The sequence below is a fragment of the Mauremys mutica genome, chromosome 16 (genome assembly GCF_020497125.1).
Source record: "Mauremys mutica isolate MM-2020 ecotype Southern chromosome 16, ASM2049712v1, whole genome shotgun sequence".
NCBI classification, from domain to species: domain Eukaryota; kingdom Metazoa; phylum Chordata; order Testudines; family Geoemydidae; genus Mauremys; species Mauremys mutica.
Window position 1 is genome coordinate 5,736,527 of NC_059087.1, and position 20,652 is coordinate 5,757,178.

Sequence of the window (20,652 nt, forward strand, 5' to 3'; positions counted from 1 at the left end):
TCTCGGGGGCGGAAGCAAGCGGCTCACAATCCCCGGCGTTGTGCTGTGTCCGGCCCGTTCCCGCTCGGGCCCCGCCGGCCCGGGATCCCCGGCCCCTATGAGCGTGTCACTCGTTGTGATCCGACTGGAGCTGGCCGAGCACTCCCCGCTGCCCGCCGGCTTCCCCTACAGCGCGGCCGGTGAGTCCCGGGGAGCCGAGCCGAGCCGCTCGCCCCTCCCCCCAGGAGGTCTGATCTGAGGGGGGTAGCGGGAAGGTGCCCCCCCCGGTGGAACAGGGGGAGCAGGGTATCCTCCCCCCCAGTGCAGGGGGACGGGGCTGGTGGGGGAGGGGGAGCAAGGTGTCTTCCCCCCTGGTTCAGGGGCGGGGAGCCCCCCCCGCCGAGCCGGGGTGGGGGGCTAGTGTGTCTGTGTGGGAGCCGAGTTTCCTGTTCCTCGTTCTGTGTAGTGGGAGGGGACTGATGGGAGGGGGACCAGGGTGTCTGTCTCTTTCTGGGGGTGCTGGGGAAGCAGCGTGTCTGTCTGCAGATCTCTGAAGTGGGTTGGGGTTTGGAAGCAGGTGCCCCCCTGCCCTGTGAAGGGGGAGGGTTAACGTGTTCTGTTGGTGGTGGGTTTTTTTTTATTTTTTTAAGTTTTTGTTTTGTAATTTCTAAAAGAAAACAACTTTGCTCAGGGCAAACTAAAACTTGTGGCAGCAGCAAATGGGTGTGATGGTGGGGCGGGGGTCCTCTCATCAACAGCTCTTAGACTAAACACCTGGTACTGTTATTAAAGTGCATTGGGGTATAGGCAGATAAATGCAGTCAAATTTTCAAATTTGACAAGAGTGACTAAAAAGGGACCACTCTCCTGTATAAAGGATAATAAATCAAGACTCCCTTTGTTACCAGATAAAAACCCTATGAAATCTGACCAGGCTATAGCTGCCACTGATATATATGCAGTGATGGTGCTTATATGATGACTCAGAGTTGGTTAAGTGCACTGTTTGGAGGGATGATTAACTTGTCCTAATATCTAACTACATTTTGCCCTTTTTGTAGCTTCACAGCTGTTGAATATAAAAGAGAGAGAGAAATTATTTTAAAGAGTGACAGACCACATGTTTGTTGTAGCGGAAGTAAAATATATTCTCAGGAGAGTGCTCTTCTGATTCATGTTTTTGCTGGCCGGAAGAAGGAATAAAAGCAGTTTCAAGAATTAATTTAATAAGCTAGTAATGGCCTAATTGCTGTTATTACACAGGTCTGCTCTGTCCTGGATTGAGTAGAGTTGTTTGTTTCTGCTTCTGGGTAGCTATTGCAATGACATTAATCATTGTTTCTACTTAGCCACTGAAATGTCTGATGAGGAAATCAAAGAAAAGTCATTAGCTTCAGCTACAGCCTGTCTAGAAGGAAAGGCACCTATGGAAAAAGCAGCAACTATTCACCAGCATATTGGTCGCAGAGAGATGACAGATATGATCATAGAGACCATAAAGTCCAATCCAGGTACTCATTCCAAAAGTTTGAAAAGGGTGGGTTTGGTCCTGTTAATTTCTCTGGTACATTTGTATGGCTATGCTACAATTTGTTGCATAAGTTGTCTCTTAGAAGTATTTAAAATCGGGTTGATTTTCCAAAGTGCTGGGCATGCAGGAGTGCCTATCAACCAAAATCTATTGTGTTACAAATGTAAGGGTATGAAAATGCCAGGTTTTTTTTAAGAATTATTTTTTGGGACCGGGTAGGTGAATCCATTTGGCCCGGCAAAGCACTACCCAGCAGGGACAGCCTCTTGCCAGTAATCGCAAAGCATACACTGGTTTATGTGCGCGTGCACATTAGAGTACCCTATCCTTGTGATTAGCAGGCAGGTTTTGAAATTCTCAATTGTTTAAAGTAAAATTCTATAACTTGTGGAAAACTTACTTCAGAATGGAGAAAAAAAATTAAAACTAGGTGATATTAAATTCTATGGCCAAACAAATCCCAAGGAAAATTGTCCTGACGACACTGTTTGCTTTCATATTTAATTCAATAAAATCTGTTTTTTAACTGTAGAAAAGTCAGTGTGCTGCAGAACTTAGCATGGCACCCTTCAGAGCTTGTCTAGCTGGCTTCACGGCACCCCGGGGCCTTGCCAATAGCTCTCTAATACTGGTGACTAAAGATGCTTAGTAGTTATGTTGATGATTATTGTATGTCCAGACCCCATAGATTAGAACTGTCTGTAATTCTGTTTTCAAAGGGAATTATTTGACTTAACATCCGGCTCTGTTGTACATTAAGATGACAATTAAAGTGCAATTGAAGTTTCTAATGTGTGGCGTGTAATCAGAAAGCTTTTGATTTGTAAAAGATGAGACAAAAGCTGCAGTGGAAGGAAGAAAATCTTCAGAGGCTTCATCTGTTGACGATAAAAGTAAACGTGATGGTCAAACTAAAGAATGTGTTGAGGCTGCTCCAGACTCGCCATCTAAGCAACTTCCTGACCAGATTTCCTTCTTCAGTGGGAATCCATCAGTTGAAATAGTTCATGGCATTATGCACCTGTACAAAACAAAGTAAGAACACGCTTAACTAATTTATAGACTTAGTGGGAACAGTGCCATAGAATTATGCTGCCATCCAGAAGGGTGAGTCAGTAACCATTGGGGCTGCTGCTCCTTGGACTGGCAGAGCAGTGACACACTGGCAGTGCGATATATTGGCATCCAGAAAGGATTACAGTGCCATCTGAATTATATAGCTGCAGTAATGGTAGAACCTGAAGCAGGTCTGGGCCTTCCAGCCATGGGTAAGGTCACTTCCTGTAGTGCGTGCTTGTGCCAGGGTTAGAAGTGACGAGATAAGTAAAAAATAGTGGCTTCAGACAAACTGGTTTTGAGAGGACTCTGTTGAAGGATATCCCTGCATTCAAATTCCTACAGCAGAAATAGGGTGAGAACCTGCACTTTCAAAATGTGTTGATTTTTTTTTTATTATTATTATTTTTTTTATGATAGCACAATTGTATACCTTGGGGAGCTGAATGAGAATTTCAGTCTCCGATATTCATCGTGAAAGTTACCAGGACACAATGACATGTTGTATGCATACTCCATTTTTAGTGATAACCATTGCTCATTTGTTCTAGGAATATTTTGAGCATTTGTGGTTTGCAAGTTCCAGCTACTTTTCTAGAACTACAGATATCCGTTTGAAGGGGATGATTTGTCTCTTCCAGTGCTGCACATATCTTCAGCAAACGGTTCATGACAAAATTTGTATGGGCATTTTTAGACTTGTTACCACAACCTCCTTGTTAAATCTTAAATGCTTACAAATAGGTAAAGAGCTTTGAAGTTGCTGTTTAAAATAATGTTAATAGCTAACCATTTGAACTATGAAGCATCGTTTTCTTTTTGTCTTCTTTAAAATGGCATTGTCTTATAATAGGATGTCTAACTTGACCTCAGTTTGACTATCTAATTATTGTCTTATTAGTAAGATGACCTCCTTAAAAGAAGATGTAAGGCGCAGTGCCATGCTGTGTATTCTCACAGTCCCTGCTACAATGACCAGTCATGACCTTATGAAGTTTGTGGCCTCATTCTATGAAGTAATTGAACATATGAAAATCATCAGAGATTCCACTCCAAACCAGTATATGGTGCTGATAAAGTTTAGTACACAGGTAAAACCTAAAGATATTAGACTCCTTTGCCGTAGGAACTGTTTTAGAAATGGCTTGTGTATTGCTCTATAGATACTATTTGAAGGTGCTATCCAGCTTCAGCGGTCTGCTGTGTTACCTGAGATCACACATCTTATCCTCTTGCTGTGTAAAGCAAAATGTCTTTCTCACACTTTCCTTAAAGCAACAGTGAGCCTGGTAAGCCTGGAATTAGGCCTTCATCTTGAATGGCTGCTATGAAAGCAAGTGCCTCTCTATCCTACTTCATACTTTATCACAGCAGATGGTTGTGTTGAAACCTAGAAAATCCTGCTTTTGGGTGCTTCAGAAATGACTGCTTCTAGTAAGTAGACAAGGATAGAATAAAAGTACAGCATGCCCATAAACCTACTCCGATATCTTCATGAGCGCGTGGTGCAGAACGCAGAGCAGAAAGAGCCTGATCAGTGTGGCAGAATTAGTTTAAATAGAAATGAAGGATTGATTATCCATCTAGTCCACTGCTCTGAGGAGAGTGGGGCATTTGTCAAGATCAGCAGGACCACTGAACATACACTATGTAATAACCTTCGTTTCTCTCAAAATTGGGTGAGGTGGTCTAGATGACCGAGTACTGTAGTTCTCATCCATGGCTGTCACAAGGCGAAAATTCCTATGTGTTGTGTACATGTATATGCACCCAGAAATGCAGAAAAACTCACTCGATATCAACTTGCTTTGTTTGCACTGGACGTTTTCCGAGCAATCTTGCACTAATTCAGCAGAACTGTCTAGAGTTAATTGACTTGGCAACTTCTCATTTGTCTATCAAAAATTGCTGATTTCTGCTCCAGTAGGCCCTCAAAGGCAATTGCTGCATGCAGCAAAAGGCCATTTGAATTACATTACATCATTATTTGTTTCGTGGAGCTGTAGGGCTTGTGTATATATGAAGCGACTTGAAACAATGACATGGACAGACTGGAATCACTTCATATTTTACTATTAAAACATGGGGTGGCAAGGAAGAGGAAACGCCCTGAAATCTAGCTCGCTTCACGTGATGGTGGGATCACTTACTGGAATATCCCAGCCTGTTAAAATGTTGCCACCAAGTGATGTTGCCACTGAGTGTGTGACTTGGCTAGTCATTCTGAGGCAGGTAAAATTTTGGGCCTGATGTCTGTGAGTGTCCCTTCCTAAGTCATACTCTGTTATCGGTGGCTCAACAAATATCTGAGATGCTTTTAAGTGAAATGGATTCTCTCCTGTAGTTAAATTATATGCCATCCTTTTCACCTACATGAATGTCAGTGTTTTTGAATAGGGCCCTTTGCAGCAAACTTTTTACTCCAAGTTTTTGCAAAGAGACAATATTTGCTTTCCACCCATGCTGAAATTGCTGACTAGGGACAAAACTGACACTAAAGAGAGAGATTGGCTATTGCTGTTGAATATTAAGATCATAATAGCTCTCCTCACTGTGCACTTCAGTTCTTCCTGCCAATTCAAGTAGAAAACTACTCTGCTGAAACCAGTGTGGAAATGAAGGGATCCTGACTAGCAGGAGCGCTCAAGAGATTAACCTGTGAAATACCTTTTATTTTTGGTAATATCATGGTACTTGGAAAACGTCTCATTTGCCTTACTCCTCTTCAACTGGCTCCCTTTGGTTTGTGCACAGGCTGATGCTGATAGCTTTTATATGGCATGCAACGGTCGACAGTTCAACTCCATAGAGGAAGATGTGTGCCAGCTGGTATATGTGGAGAGGGCTGAAGTCTTCAAATCGGAAGATGTAAGTTTCTTTTTCTGATATTTTACAAGCAGTTTAATAGGATTATCTGGGAATGGGTAGGGCAGGCCTGGCTGTGGGGCTGGAGGATACTTAACTGCAGCAAGCCCGACGCAGCTTTTCATTGTTGCAGTACTTTCATAGGGGAGAATGACTTATTCTCCGAACTGAGCTCAGCCCTAATAAGTGATCACTGAAAATTGTCCAGGTCCAAATTTCTTCCTCTTGCAGTAGATCTTAGCGATTCCCGAAATCTGAATTGGGCATGGTGCAGATAAACTTACCATATAATGTCTGTGTTTTTGAGAGGCGGTTGTATGTTCTGAATCAGTAATGCTGGGGCTAGGATAGCAAAGCAAAGCATTCCCCCCCACCCCCCCAAAAAAAAACAAATGGATTATTTTCCTTTCAGATTTATCCGCTGGTATTTTAACACACAGTAATTCCTCACCCTCGCAACACCTCGGTGTGGTGGAGTAAGTGACCCCTATGGGGAAGATAAAGCAGAACAATTAAGTGACTTGTGGATGGTCACAGAGAATGTACCGGAGCTAGGAATAGAACCTGAGGCCTGGCTCCTACTCATGTTTCTGGCATAGCTCCTCTCAGATGTTTAGGAAAAATCACTGAAATGTTTTGCCGTGCATACAGTTGAGTATTAGTTGTGCACTGTCAATGGTTAGACCAATAATCAAAATAGCTAATGAGGTCAGCCACTGTTGTGGTTGACTTTTTTGTCTGCATTTAAACTTACTGGAATGTTCAACAATCCCTTTACTCCCTAGCCCCCGCAGGTACGAAGCAGTAGGGTAAGAAGTTGTTGTGTAGCTAAACGTACATAACTTACCCATAGCATATGGTGTGTGCAGCAATAAGCTTGTGCTCCTCTTCTTGTGAAGGGAGCCAGCCTTCCCGTAATGGATCTGACGGAGCTGCCAAAGTGCACGGTGTGCTTGGAAAGAATGGATGAGTCTGTGAACGGGATCCTTACCACAGTGTGTAACCACAGCTTTCATAGCCAGTGTCTGCAGCGCTGGGAAGACACCACGTAAGAGGCTTTTTATTCTCCTGATTCAAAGCGGTGTGTTTAAGGTGTGGTGGAGCTTTTCCTTGTCTACATTGACAGGACCAGCTCTTCGTCTCTAATGTGGGGATGGGAGCTGCTCCAAGCTCGAGTGATCTTTGCCTTCCCTGTTCGGAGGCACAGAAGATAAATCTAGACAAGGATAGTTGGACAAAGCTCCCTCCAGCTCTTCTCGGCCATGAGCTATTTGCAGAGCAACACAATGCTGTAGGAGAGAGATGTCAGTTGTCACTGTTTGACACAGAGACCCCCACTGACTCTGTCCAGTCTTGCACGGCTCAGCTTCTCCTTATCTACATTTGGTCAGTGTTCTCTCCAGTGACATGTGGATAACTGAGGCTGTATGGGAAGTGTAGTGCAATAGGTGTCTGACTTAGATGTTTCCAAAGATACACAAAGTCTCTGCTCTGAGGCATTTTCAATCTAACTTGACATTACAATAATGACAAAGAATTGGGCCTGATAGCTAGAGCAGACTGTGTCCAAGGGGAGATCTTAGCTGCAATGCAAAGCAGAAGGGAAGGGATCAAAAGCCAACAAGGTTACTTGGCAAATGGGAAACGGGAGGCTGCTTCAGTCATACAGCGCAGCAGAAAAAACATGGCCTAGGCTGAGACCAAGGGGATATGCACTCATGTTTCTAGCCAGGGAGCACAGGACCAAGCGTCAGACTCCGACTGATCCCTTGCACACAGTGCTGCTAGCTGCCATCACCGTTTCATTACAACAACCGCTGGGTTTTTCCAGAGGCATTGTATTTTAACTAAAGTTCTACCCAGCTGCCTGTACCTGACCCCTTACTCAAAAGTTTTTAGAAACAAAAGTGGTGGGGGGGGAGGAGGAGAATAGGACTTGCGTATAGAAGCACAAAGCCCTGGTCTGAGTCTTGGCCTCTCCCTTTCTCCTCAATCCAGTGGAGGCTGAGTGTGCTGAAGCTGGGATATTCCCAGGCAGTAATCTCAGGGGAGTCAGCCTTGTATTGCTTTACAGGGACCTCTTCTGGAGTAGCATTAGCTGGGCTTTGCAGGGAATCTTGCACCAAAAGCTACATGGAAAGGCCAATATAAATTTCCACTGAAGAGTGAAGTAGTGTGTAACTGCCATTTAACATTACAAATGTGTGTTGTGGAAGGATTTGAGAGATCTTATCCTTAAAACTTGTGCATTCTTGTCTTTAATTACTTAACCTTAATCCTTTAGAGTAGTTTTGCTCTTATTAGTTTTACGCATTCCATTTAGATAGTGCAGTCAGATTTGAACATGTCTGAGTCCTTCACAGAATCTCCCAATGAGAACAAAATCCTTTTATCTATCATTCATATTTTGCATTCCTCCTGGTAATTAGTTGCCATTTGTTGCAGTAACTTGGATTGCCCGATGTTACAGAAAACTAAATATCAGAACCCATCTCAAATTCTTTATTGCTTTCCTGTCTATAATGGCATCATTCCTTTGTTGTTACAGTTAACATTTCACTATATACCCTCTTTTGCATGCCATGTTTCAGCAGAGCTAATTGGTCTTGTCCCAAATTATACTCCTTACAAAATGTCAGCAGGATTGAATTAATAACTTCTCCGTAAAAATAGCTTGGTGCCTCATAAATCAAAAACAGTTTAAATTTCAAGAAATGAGATTTTGCCAGTGACTGACTAATCCAGATCCCTCCTGGCTCATTTTTAACCAAAAACTGGCACAATATCAAAGCTTAAAACATGTGTATTGCACAAGGCTACATCTCCTCACTAAAATTAAATCTCTTGCATGACAATTTTTTTTCTAATTAATGTTGTTTTGCTAGACTAGAATATTTTCAGTAGTGCGTATTTGCAGCATCCTCCCACGAGAATGCAAGAGGATCCGGTGGAGCGTTACACAGATAGTAAGGAAATTTGGGTTCTGTTGTCTCAAATTGAGAACATCTAAGGGCTGGTCTACACTGGGGGAGGGTGGGGGGGATCGATCTAAGATACGCAACTTCAGCTATGTGAATAGCGTAGCTGAAGTCGAAGTATCTTAGATCGAGTTACCTACCGTCCTCACGGCACGGGATCGACGTCCACGGCTCCCCCTGTCGACTCTGCTACCGCTGTTCGCGTTGGTGGAGTTCCGGAGTCGAGAGGAGTGCGTTCGGGGATCGATATAGCGTGTCTAGATGAGACGCGCTATATCAATCCCCGAGAAATCGATTGCTTCCTGCCGATCCGGCCGGTAGTGAAGATGTACCCTGAGTAACAAGGAAGTGGCTGTAGAGAAGAAGGGTGGCTTTTTCTTTCCTTTGAATGAAAACTCTACCAGACCTAACCAACCAGATGATTCGGACACAGCCCACCAACCAGGAGTTTGCTCCTCACTCTGTATCTACACAGCTCTTACTTCTCACAAGAGCCAAATGCGTGACACAGACCCAAACCAAGATGCATTAAAAATTAAACATGAAATGTGAGATGGATAGTGATGTAGGGGGCTAGCCCCACTCATGGTGAGCAAAGGGGCTAGCTTTGTTTTTCCAGCTCTCTTCTTCTAAGCTCAAAATCATCATGGTGATCAATTGAAGGAAGTACTGAGGCGGTCCAAAATAATCAGATTGTTCACTATCCAGAAGAGTTTTACTGGGTGCTTTTTCTTTTAATGTTGAGGACAAGTAATGTTTCATGACATCAGTTGATTTGCATTGCATTCTCCATGGAAAAGACTGGGTGCATTGCCAAGCTCATCTCCCGGCTTTATCCCTGCTGTTCAACTCCTGGATCACAGTTAAAACTAAGATTATTGCAAGACACTTCATCTAGTGTAAGAAATGGCATTCATCAGTTTTACAGGAATAAATAGTGAGAGAACAGCTGGTTTGTGTAGGAGGGAGGCAAACTTTGGGTCAAACTAGTGAGGAAAAAGCTGAAAGACAGGCAGGGGCAGGGAGTGTCCCACAAAACGCCAGGATGCAACATCTGCCTTAAGCTTCCTGGATAAGGTCAGTTTCTCCCCATCTCAGCAGTAACCATCGGGTTCCATGTATCTAACTGTATCTGCTTGATTGTTACGGTTATAGGTGTCCTGTCTGCAGGTACTGCCAAACACCTGAGCCAGTGGAAGAGAATAAATGCTTTGAGTGTGGAGTTCAAGAAGTAAGTAGGTGGGGTGGGAGATGAGTGAGACTTACTAGATTTGATCCCACTGGTACTTTGTCATTTTAGTTTCCTAAATCCCTAATGCATGAGGCTGCTATTGGCCCATCTTCCTTCTGGCTAGATTAATGAACCCATTTTCCACTGGGGTCGGTCCACCGGGAGGGGATGCTGTCCCACAAAAAAAGATGTCCTGCTGTGTGAAAAATCTTCCCAGGGCCTTTGAGAAGCACAGCAGATGTTCAGAGCTTGCTTTCAGTGTTCTTTCGGGATGCCTCACTTTGGGAAGGTCACTCTTTGGGCTGCCCTTGCATCTGGTACACTGAGACCTCTTTCAGTAGACTTGTACTGTACTTCTGCTGTCTTGCCTTTAGTCTTCACGGTGGTTCACAACAAGCAAACCCTGTGCCTTGCCTAGGAAGGTGATTGGAAATTCGAGCAGCAGTGCATGCTGTCGATGGAGGATGCTAGCAGTTGTACTTGCTGGATGCTTTCTCAAACCTCTCAAACCACACAAGCACCTTTTTCACATTAACAAGTGTTACTCTTATTTATGTGCAAAATCTGTCTCCTTCTGTTGACAGAACCTTTGGATTTGTTTGATATGTGGCCACATTGGATGCGGCCGTTACGTGAGCCGGCACGCTTACAAACACTTTGAGGAGACTCAGCACACTTATGCAATGCAGTTAACCAATCACAGAGTTTGGGACTATGCTGGAGGTAAACCTCTCCTTTCTGCTCTTAACGGTAACCTTGCTCGCTTGCACATAGTTCTCAGAATCTTTCTGCAGTGGCATTTTTAACACCGTCCTAGTAATAAAGTTAACATGAAGATTTGAAGGGAGTTTTTGCAGTGTTAATATCCCATCTTCTGGGACCATCTGTTTTCTCTGGTAAAGCCATTCCAGATGCTTCAGAGGGAGGCCATAAACCCATAATGCCGTGGGGCAACCCTGTAGCATTGGTGGAATGGAGAGGCCTGGCTCCTGAAGCATGACTGAGCTTTTGTAACTATCTTAGCTAGTGTCAATGCAGATTCTGTTAAATGTGGAATACGTTACGTAATTACTAACCTCTTTGCCTCAGTATTACTCTGTGGCATCAAGCTGCATGATTACCTGTGCTGTGTCAAGTACTTCCCATTGTTCCAGCCAAGTTATAACACCTGGGTTTTCTCAAATTGAAACGACCCTTGGTTTGGTTGCTTTTCTCTCTTTAGATAATTATGTCCATCGACTGGTTGCAAGTAAAACTGATGGGAAGATAGTTCAGTATGAGTGTGAGGGGGATTTGTGTCAGGACGAAAAAATCGATTCCTTACAGTTAGAGGTAAATATTTAGCTTTCTTCAGATACCACTTTGTGCTGCTATATGTAAATGTGCATCAATGCTGAATGTGACCAAAAATGGCGCATGTGTTACTGCTTTTTACGTCTTTTGGCCCTGCAGAGCCAACACAGCGAAGAGTTAGCTGGATTCTGTTCCTTCCTGTGCATCGTCAGCCAAAAGTTCATACATTTCAGTCGGTTACACCTGTGCAAACTCAGTGGCGTTGCAGAGGTGTTACTGATGGCCAGTTCTGGCCAGTGGTGGTGATACATGAGAAGGGAAGACTCCTAGTTTGACTGCAGGAACCCAGGGTGAGTTTGTGGGGCAGACAGAAGTGAACTGAGCATGCTTGATCTAGAATCTAAGCTCTAGGACCCCAGGGTGGCATTTTTTACAATTATACTTTTCAGTGTGGAACCTTACTTGATGGCTAAATCACTATCACCTTATTTTTTCTGAGAACTTGAATTCTGCCATCTTAATTGGCCTTGGGTTCAAATTCAGCATACAAACCATCAACAGAACTTAATGTAGGATTTTTAAATGGATACTTCGCTGGTAGAGCAAACTAGATCAAACATTTGTAGAAAGAAACATTTAGTAGCTATTTGGAGTCTCTACTGAATATGTTTAAGGGCTTTGTCTTCCTGCTTAAACCTGCATTGAAGTCCTAATCTGGTGGGTGTTAGTGTGCAGCTAAGCAAATGATCATATTTTCCAAATCCTCATTATAAATTTACTAGAAGATCAAACAGGAAAAGATGAGATGTAAAGCAAGAAGTCCTTGTTTAAACACAAAAATAGCATTGGTATTGAGCATTCCTGGCCAGAAGAAAGCACAAAATACTGAGGATACGTATTCACAGGTGAAGATCAGTTATTTCTCTCCAGGTGCAGATCACATGAGATTTGCACCTAACCCCTCTTCTTAAGGATTTTAGAAGCCTGTTCAGTTGTAGAGTAAAACCACCTGAAAATGGAAAACAAAGTGCTGACTCGGAGATCCTTCAGTAGATCAAATGCAGATAGCAGGTGTGACTGGTAAATTCATGTTCTCGTTGAAGGTAAAAGCTAAGGGGACTTACCACTTTTTCTAGGGTGCTTTTATTGTCCTTTCCCCTCATTATAAAGCACTTACTATTGTGATGCTAGCGATGGCCCATTTAAAACTCACAGGGGGAACCCACGAGCCTGCAGTAAAGATTTTGCAATTAATTTGATTTTTTTTCCATTATCTGTGCACTGCATCTGCAGTTTGTACCCGCTTGTGAAAAGTTTAGAGTGCTGCTTCTGCACAGTTTAATTGTATTAGATTTCTGGAGCCCTTTGGGTTTATTGGCATCTGTGAAATGGTGGTAACCTGCCCTGACTATGTATTTTCACATGTCTTGTATGATTGTAGTACTCCTATTTGCTTACAAGCCAGCTGGAATCTCAGCGCATCTACTGGGAAAACAAGATAGTCCGAATAGAAAAGGATACAGCGGAAGAAGTAAGATTTTTTTTTTTTTCTTCCCTAGTCTTGTTAATTGGACACTTGGCCTGATTCTCAATGTGCTGAACACCCCCAGATCCCACTGGCTCTAATGGGAGTTGTGGTTGTTGGCCATTACTGTGCAGTTTGAGTGTCCGGGAATTAGGCTGCCATATGAAGGAGAGCTCTTTTTCTTCTTTAGAGGGGAATTAGTTTGGAGATTCCTCCCCTGTCTTGTGCACAGACTCAGAAAATTGCTGATGAGCTGTGCAGAAGGAGGCAAATCACTGCCCAGATTGAAGCCTGACTTAAATTTGGTGGCTCTGAAACCTATGGAACTAGTGGAAATGTTAGGAAGCCCTGAAATGAAAATCTGGGAAATGTCACTCTATGCTACACTAGCCCTCACTAGTCTTTTGTGACATTATCTTGCTCCACTGAAGAAAGCAGAAATAATCTCTGCTCCGCACATCCCCCAAAAGATGTATTGGTTTAGAGTTCTATGATTTGTGGAGCGTTTTATGGGCAGGACTGATCCAAAATGTCTTGGGCAGAAAGGTACAGAGAAGCTTTAGTGAAATTGGAGAATATAAAAAATATCCGTAATCTGCTGATCCAATTGGTGTTCGTGCTTTAAGTGAGTAAAAGCTCTTGGCTAAATCCTCAACTGCCACTTGTCTGCATGCTGTATAAGATTACATAAACTTTGTGGCTTCCAATTAATCATGCACTGTATCTGCAGTTAAGCCACTCCATAAACATATAAAGAATTCATTTAAAATTAGCTACATGTAGTGGGTCCAGAAAACTTCATTTTCAATAAGAAATGGCTGAAGACCTTTATCTGTGTCTGTAAAAGAAAAAGTTTTATAGTTAAAATCCTCTTTGAAATAGCTGAAAACACAGTAGATACAGCTCTAGTTTTAAACTAAAATAACTAGGCCATATATTCTGAAGACTCCTCCTTGTTCTAGAGATCCCTGTAATTGTTCATGGAACTCTGTCCTTAGAAGGGCCTTTTGAATTAACTGTACAAAATATTCCACTATCCCTTGGCAAGTGTGCCTCCCAAAATTAACCAGAAGTTGTATAAACATTAAACTATGAGTCTGGAAAGCATAAAACCTGACCTGCTTTCACAGTGGCTCCATTGAAATCAGTGTGTGTGGTGGCTTTTAAACTTGTCAAGGCTGCTGTTTCAAAAAAGCAGTGTCCATTTGAGTCCATGCTGCCAGTATGTGAAAGGTTTTTTCATTCGATATTGAATGACATCTCTCTTTCCCCACTTTGAGCCATCATTCTGTTCACTGGGTTAGGATACAAGACATTCCTTGTTTGTTTTTTGTTTTTTCATACATCATATTAGGTCCACGGCTCACGTATTGGAGTGTGGCTCTCTTTAAGCAAAGCAATGGTGCCTGGTTGTATATTACAGTGGAACAGGACGCATACCCGGACATATGCAACCTTTTTGGTTTGCATTATGCATGACTGAGAGATAATGTCAATAGGTCACTGTCATATGACAGAGGTCTCTTGCTGCTGCTTAGTAAACACTGAAGTGGAACCAGCATCTGAGTGTGAATTGCTAAACTAACTCTCTCTTTACATTTAAACTTCAGAAAAAGAAAACAGCAATTTAGGGATTTGCTGTAGGCTTATTTAGTGTCCACCAAGGTCTTCCCCACACCATCTTTACAAGATTAGGTGTGGTTCTCTAGAAGCAGATTCCATAACAATTAGCCTCTTGTCAGTGTTTCTGTTCATTCTTATTCTTTTTTGGCAAGCAGCATTTATAGGGATTTCTTTAAAAAAGGTGGGGGAGGGGATTTTTTTTCTGAACACTTGCTCGCCTGAGTCAGTAATTGGTCAAAGTCTAGAAAATGCTCCCGAAAACGTGACTGTCGTAATGAAAGTGCACAGGACTTTGACCTGTTTGAAATGTCTGTTTGTTTTTACAGATTAACAACATGAAGACTAAATTTAAAGAGACCATTGAGAAATGTGATAATTTGGAGCACAGGCTGAACAACTTACTTAAAGAGAAACAATCTGTGGAAAGGAAGTATGTTTCTGTCTCTAAAAGTAGATTTTTAACAAGTCTCCCAGCTCTGGTTTTTATGCACGCTACTTTAAGACTCAAATTGGATCTGACTTTTTAAAACTCTCCATCAGGTTCTCAGTATTTCTTGAATATGAATATTTAATACCCTCAGCTGGTGTGATAAGGACCCCGACTTTAAAAATCCCATGTCCCACCTCTGTGGGTGTCATGTATTTAAAGTGGCTGTAGCATGGAATGCAGCTTTGGAGCTTCTGCTCTTTCCTCATTGTTTGCTTGGTTAGCATTCATTAAATCTTTCTCCTTCCATGCCCACTCAGAAGTGGAAGCCAGTCAGCTGTGTAGTCAGAAGGAATACAACCTGCAAAAGAAGGAAAGCAGCTGGAAGGAGGCATTCTCCATGAATAATGCATTATTAAAACAAACTTTGAAGCATCTAAATTAAAGATGCCTCACAAAGTGTCTGTCTTTGTAACAATCCCTAGCACTCTGGTACAGAACCTGTCATCCCTGGTGCTTTACACACTTTCCTGGAAATTCAGCAAGCATTATCCCTGTCATACACACTGATTAAATTGGGGCACAAAGGTGGTGATCATCCAGAAAGTCAGTAGTAAAGCTGGAGTCTGCTCAAGCTACTGTACCATACTGCATGTGGAACATGTGTTTGTAGGCAAACAGATGACACAAAATTGCCAGTAAACCATAGGCTGGATTGGAAAACCTGTGTGATAAGGGATAGCTGTTAACATGTGACAGTTCTATTGTCCTTCTGCACTGTAGCTTGTTGTCCTCGCATCTTGGTGTTACCAGTTGATTCTAACATCTAGCCAATGCCTAGATCTCCGTTTTCACCCAAAAGAGTATTTTCCTGCCATTCAGAAATCAAGGGCAAGGAATCCTGCCTGACACATTAATCCTCCTGCTGCATTACTGTTCAATATTGTCATTAATGACTTAGATAATGGCATGGAGAGTACGCTTATAAAATTTGCAGATGACATCAAGCTGGGAGGGGTTGCAAGCACTTCAAGGGACAGGATTAGAATTCAAAATGATCTTGATAAATTGGAGAATTGGTCTGAAATCAACAAGATGAAATACAATAAAAATGAGTGCAAAGTGCTTCACTTAGGAAGGAAGAATCAAATCCACAACTGCAAAATGGGGAGTAACTGGCTAGGCAGTAGCACTGCTGAACAGGATGTGGGGGTTATAGTGGATCACAGATGGAATGAGAGGCAGTAAGGTGATGCAGCTGTGAAAAAGGCAAATATCATTCTGGAGTGTATTAACAAGAGTGCCGTATGTAAGACATGGGAGACAATTGCCCTGTTCCACTCAGCACTCGTGAGGGACGCTCAGCTGGTACTGGGTCCAGTTTTGGACACCGCACTTTAGGAAAGATGTGGACAAATTGGAAGGCGCCCAGAGGAGCAACAAAAATGAGAAAAGGTTTAGAAAGCCTGACCTGTGGGGAAAGGTTAAACAAACAGCACGTTTAGTCCTGAGAAAAGACTGAAGGGGGGACCTGATTAGTGTCTTCGGATTTGTTAAGGGCTGTTATAAAGAGGACAGTGATCAATTGTTTTCTGTGTCCACTGAGTGTAGGACAAGAAGTAATGGGCTTTATTTGTAGCAAGGGAGATTTCGGTTAGATAGTAGGAAGAAACTTTCTAACTCTAAAGGTAATTAAGCTCTGGAACAGGCTTCCAAGGGACATTGTGGAAACCCCGTCATTGGAGGTTCGTAAGAACAGGTTGGACAAACACCTGTCAGGGATGGTTTAGATTTACTTGGTCCTGCCTCAGCACAGGGGGCTGGACTTGACCTCTTGAGGTCTCTTCCAGCCTTACACTTCTGTGATTCTATAAACTTTGTCTGACTTAACACCCCTGATAGCTTAACTCCTCTGATAATTAGGCCACTGTGGCTGCAATGTCTCACTTGCTTTTTTCCTCCTTGTCTGTTGTGTGTAAGGTGCGTTCAGCTGAATAACAAGGTGGCCAAACTCTCCAATGAGCTAAAGGAGGAACAGGAAATGAACAAATGTTTGCGAGCAAATCAGGTCTTACTGCAGAACAAACTAAAGGAAGAAGAGAAGGTTCTAAAGGAAACTTGTGAGCAGAAGGACCTGCAGATCACAGAGATACAGGAGCAGCTGCGGGATGTCATGTTCTACTTAGAAACACAACAGAAAATCAACCACCTCCCAGCTGAGACCAGGCAGGAAATCCAGGAAGGACAGATCAACATTGCAGTGGCATCTTCTGCAAGCTCGCCAGCGGGGGGCATGGGAAAGCCACCTTCTAGGAGAGGCCGTAGCAAAAGGGGCAAGTGAGGATTGGGACAAGCGGATCGACCTCACTGCAACTGGCCCCACTTCTGAATGACCAGGTCCAAGTGTCGGGACCCAAGCTGAATGTTACGTTCAACACTAAATACCACGTCCAAATAAGGCTCAGCTAGAAGTTGTTTTCAGAGCTTTTCATAAAGCTGGCTGCCAGCTAATGGGGAATCTACAGTATTTAAAAGCATTTCACTGCATTAGCTAGCTAATCATAGGCAGATTTTAATCACCATTTTGCCTTCCTATCTTATCTAAGTCCCACTTCATACATTATTTTCTCCTTGGAGATTGTGTTCAGTTTTAGACGTGTCTGAAACACAAAACAAATCTTGGATCCCCTTAAAAGGACATGCCAGGGTAGGTTCAGCCCAAAGTTTTAAAGTTTTTGTTTTGTTTTGTTTTTTTATTTTTTTTTAAAAGCCTCTTCCTACTAACCAAGATTAGAAATGCTCATATAAATAAAACCTTTTAATTGAAAACCTGATTCAGTCCCCATCCCACTTAGTGTGTGCAACCTAAACACTGCAGCATTATGCTAGTGCAGAATTAGGATAGGAATAGATGAGTTAGCATGGACAATGAAACGGAGTGACGTGTTTAAAAATAATAAACCATGGTAATGGTGTTGAGAATTAATGTGATACTCCCTGCTGAAGGGAGTCCGTGCTAAACAATTAACCAGCTGTCCCTTTTGAAGGTGGTCTGGTGCAGTGCTAACTGCTTTAAAGTACAAGGGATTGTGAAATGAGTATGCGATGGAAATAATTGAACATAATTATTTATATGCAGTGTTGTAGCTGTGTTAGTCCCAGGTTATTAGAGAGACAATGTGGGGGAGGTAATATCTTTTATTGGACCAACTTCTGTTGGTGAGAGAGACAAGCTTTTGAGCTTACGCGGAGCTTTTCCTCGGGTCTTGGTAAGCTTGAAAGCTTGTCTCGTCAACAGAAGTTAATCCAATGAAAGACATTACCGCACCCACCTTGTCTCCATAATTATTTATAAGCATTCCTACTAATTAAATAGGAACCATATATACAAAGACTGGTACCTGTTGCAGACTAACATTGTTACACTGTTCTGCTCTCTGAAGTATACTTCTTGGAATAAGATGCATTATACATTTGTCTTCTGCATATTTAAATTGTGCAAGTGCGAGGTATCTGCATACTCTTGAGTGCTGTCCTCAGAGTGAGGCGGGAATGATGCGTGTAGTGTGAAAACCACACGTTCACTTTCCCGTCTCTGAATCGGTCATCTTTCAGATATGGCCCAAATACTCTGGGCTTTCACACGAGTCACTAGCTTGCTACCGTTCCAGGCTGCCGTACGCTTGAGGAACTGCTCACACTCCGTGTGCAGGCTGCACAGCCAGCTGCCAGGATAATGTAACATCTTCAGACTGGGTGCAGTGACTAGCTGAGGGTATTTGCTGTCCCCAGTTCCTGTGGTAGCTGAACACACACTGCAAGCCCAGGTCCTGAAGGTTATTAGGAGCCCAAATAGCTTTCAGGATCTGGACCTCAGGGGCTCCCTTATTTTCCTTTAACCCCTCTCGTTTTTCCAGTTGAGAGGTAGAGACTGAAGCCACCCATTCAGTTTGCCCTACAGCCATCTGTGGGCATGCAACCTTCTTAGGGCGAAAACTCTCTGGTTCAAATCTGGCTCTTCATCCTAGAACCCATGTTAAACTTGATATGTTACAGTGTCTCCCTTAAATGAAGGCCCGAATGTGTCAGATGACGTGCTCAGTGTTTGAAGGATGCAGACCTACCCTTTCTTACAAATGTGTGGGAGATCTTGTGCCTCTGTCCTCTCCGTTGGATAAGCTGTTCAACAGTCAACTGCAGCGGTTTCCTCAATTTAGGCCAAAATCAATGCAACTGAAGCTGTGACTTATCCAGTTGCTAAGCAGAACCAACAAGTGAAAATAGCATTAGGTTTTTTATGGGTGAGTTACAGGAGCAAGGCTAGAATGCATTGCATTAAATCTGCTTCTTGCCTTAACCAATTGGCTGGCTTCATTTTAGGAAGGTTACGTTTTCTCACGTACATGACTTTTGTTCATGCACTGAATGCATCCAATTCTTTGCTTTGTAGACTTGCCCTCATCTGCTGAAGCATGACTGTACATGAGCTTTGTTTTAGGGTGTAGACTCTACAACCAGGCCTCTGGCTGCTGTAAAATATTCTAAAGAATTAGAAATGTACAACCTAGCTTGCTCTCCTATAGAAACTCTATTTTATTTAAAATATATTTTTACACCAGCTGGGATCCTCTTCCCTTTTGCTGAAAGCTTGCTGTGTGTAGAACACTGTGCCCTAGAATTCCTTTTCAGCAAATGAGACCTAGACGTGTACAGTATTTTTGTTTTGTAGCTGATCACACTATTGAGGGGGGAACTCTCTAATCGAGGAAGACAGGCTTGTGAGTGGGGTGGAGGGGGGGAAGAGACTAAAACGGGAGCAAAAGGAGAACTGTGAAAGGGAACGGTGTTGGCGGTAAAGCTGTCAAAGAAATGGCGTTAGTAAAGTACAAGATAAGAGAGTCAGCTTAATGCCAGCCTGTCTGAGAGCTGTTCAGGGGCGTATGTGACATTAGTTGATATTACTGGTTAGGGATCTAGTTCAGACAATCACCTCTCTGCAAGTCTAAGTTGCAAGGCCAGCAGCTGAATTAACACCTCCCTATTTGATAGTGGGGTAAACTACTCTCTGTCCTAACCCCGTTCCATCCAGCTACACGCATGCTGGCAGGGCAATGGGAGCGGGGGGACTTGCCTGTTACTGCTCACTCTGTACCTCTACTGTAGCTAACAAGGACTTCTGCCCTGAGCTGTCACAGCTGCACCGTTCACAGGCACTCAGTCATTTTAAGGTAGTTTGCCAAGTGTTTGCACAGAAAGATCAGCATTTGTAAATGGGTAGATTAGAATCCCTCTTATTTACATTGTAACAGTTGTGTGAGACAGCCCTTGATGTAGTTCTTACTGACTGACACTGTCCAGTAACATCTGAAACAAAGGATATTAAACGTGCTGAAACTTGGGTGAATGGTCTCTCTGCATTTGTGTGAAATGTAACTGCATGGGGGTGTTTAGCTAATGTACCAGGAAAAGATCTTTAATGCCACCTAAAGGAGATGAATGAATTTCAAAGGGGAAGAGAATCTCTTAATCGGTTTATTTAACCTGGAAGAAGAGTCCAGATTTATCCCATTCAACTTTCTCTGTCTTTACAAGAATTGGTTGTTGTAGCTGGAGGTGATGTTACTCACTAGGATAATTGTTTGTCACAGTTACTGGCCTAACTGTCCCTTCCTGGCCTCTTATAGTGCTGCACACTAACCACTGAGGCCTATCTTGGCCCATAATCTCTCGGGGTGGAATCATGCAATTTTCCCACTCTCAGACTGGGCCCCAGGCTGCAGGCCGCAGGTACTAGGGGTGATTACCTCAGCAGGCCTGCAGTTCATTTCCTGCTGGGACCTATGACTAGTATCTAGTAACCAGAAACTCTCTTTAAAGCAAAGTATTATTTATGTAGAACCAAAGAAATCCAGTGGAAATAGGTCTTAAAACTAGAACCATGTGTAACTGCCTCAAAGCTTACCAGCCCCTGGAAACTGCTTCAGACATTTTTGCAAGGCCTGTGTGTCTGGTTCTTCTCAGCATGTTCTCCCCAGAAACAGCACACTCCTAACTCTCCCTCCAGCGTCCTTTCAGCTGTTGTGTCCCTTTGGCCTCTAGGCTCCCATCCTTGCCAAAACACCGGGCCCTAGGCCTCTGTCCTGT

At 43.1% G+C, this 20,652-nt stretch overlaps 1 protein-coding gene across 1 annotated transcript; it reads left to right on the plus strand.

The window, feature by feature from the left end:
* The first annotated feature begins 5 nt into the window (after window positions 1-5).
* LOC123351029 (BRCA1 associated protein) lies at window positions 6-19,906 on the plus strand. The gene is made up of 12 exons (XM_044990116.1): window positions 6-179; window positions 1,329-1,490; window positions 2,341-2,545; window positions 3,468-3,657; window positions 5,321-5,434; window positions 6,331-6,479; window positions 9,565-9,640; window positions 10,225-10,363; window positions 10,863-10,972; window positions 12,375-12,464; window positions 14,408-14,511; window positions 16,489-19,906. Exons 1-12 carry the CDS (start codon window positions 98-100, stop codon window positions 16,847-16,849), a joined length of 1,782 nt encoding a protein of 593 aa, XP_044846051.1. The 5' UTR covers window positions 6-97; the 3' UTR covers window positions 16,850-19,906.
* Window positions 19,907-20,652: the final 746 nt, after the last annotated feature.

What these genes read in the sequence shown, in the direction of transcription:
- LOC123351029 (XM_044990116.1), top strand. Translation starts at nt 98, where the DNA reads ATGAGCGTGTCACTCGTTGTGATCCGACTGGAGCTGGCCGAGCACTCC. An exon ending in AAGTCTTCAAATCGGAAGAT is followed by an intron (nt 5,435 to 6,330) that starts GTAAGTTTCTTT and finishes CTTCTTGTGAAG; the next exon opens with GGAGCCAGCCTTCCCGTAAT. An exon ending in AGTTTGGGACTATGCTGGAG is followed by an intron (nt 10,364 to 10,862) that starts GTAAACCTCTCC and finishes TTCTCTCTTTAG; the next exon opens with ATAATTATGTCCATCGACTG.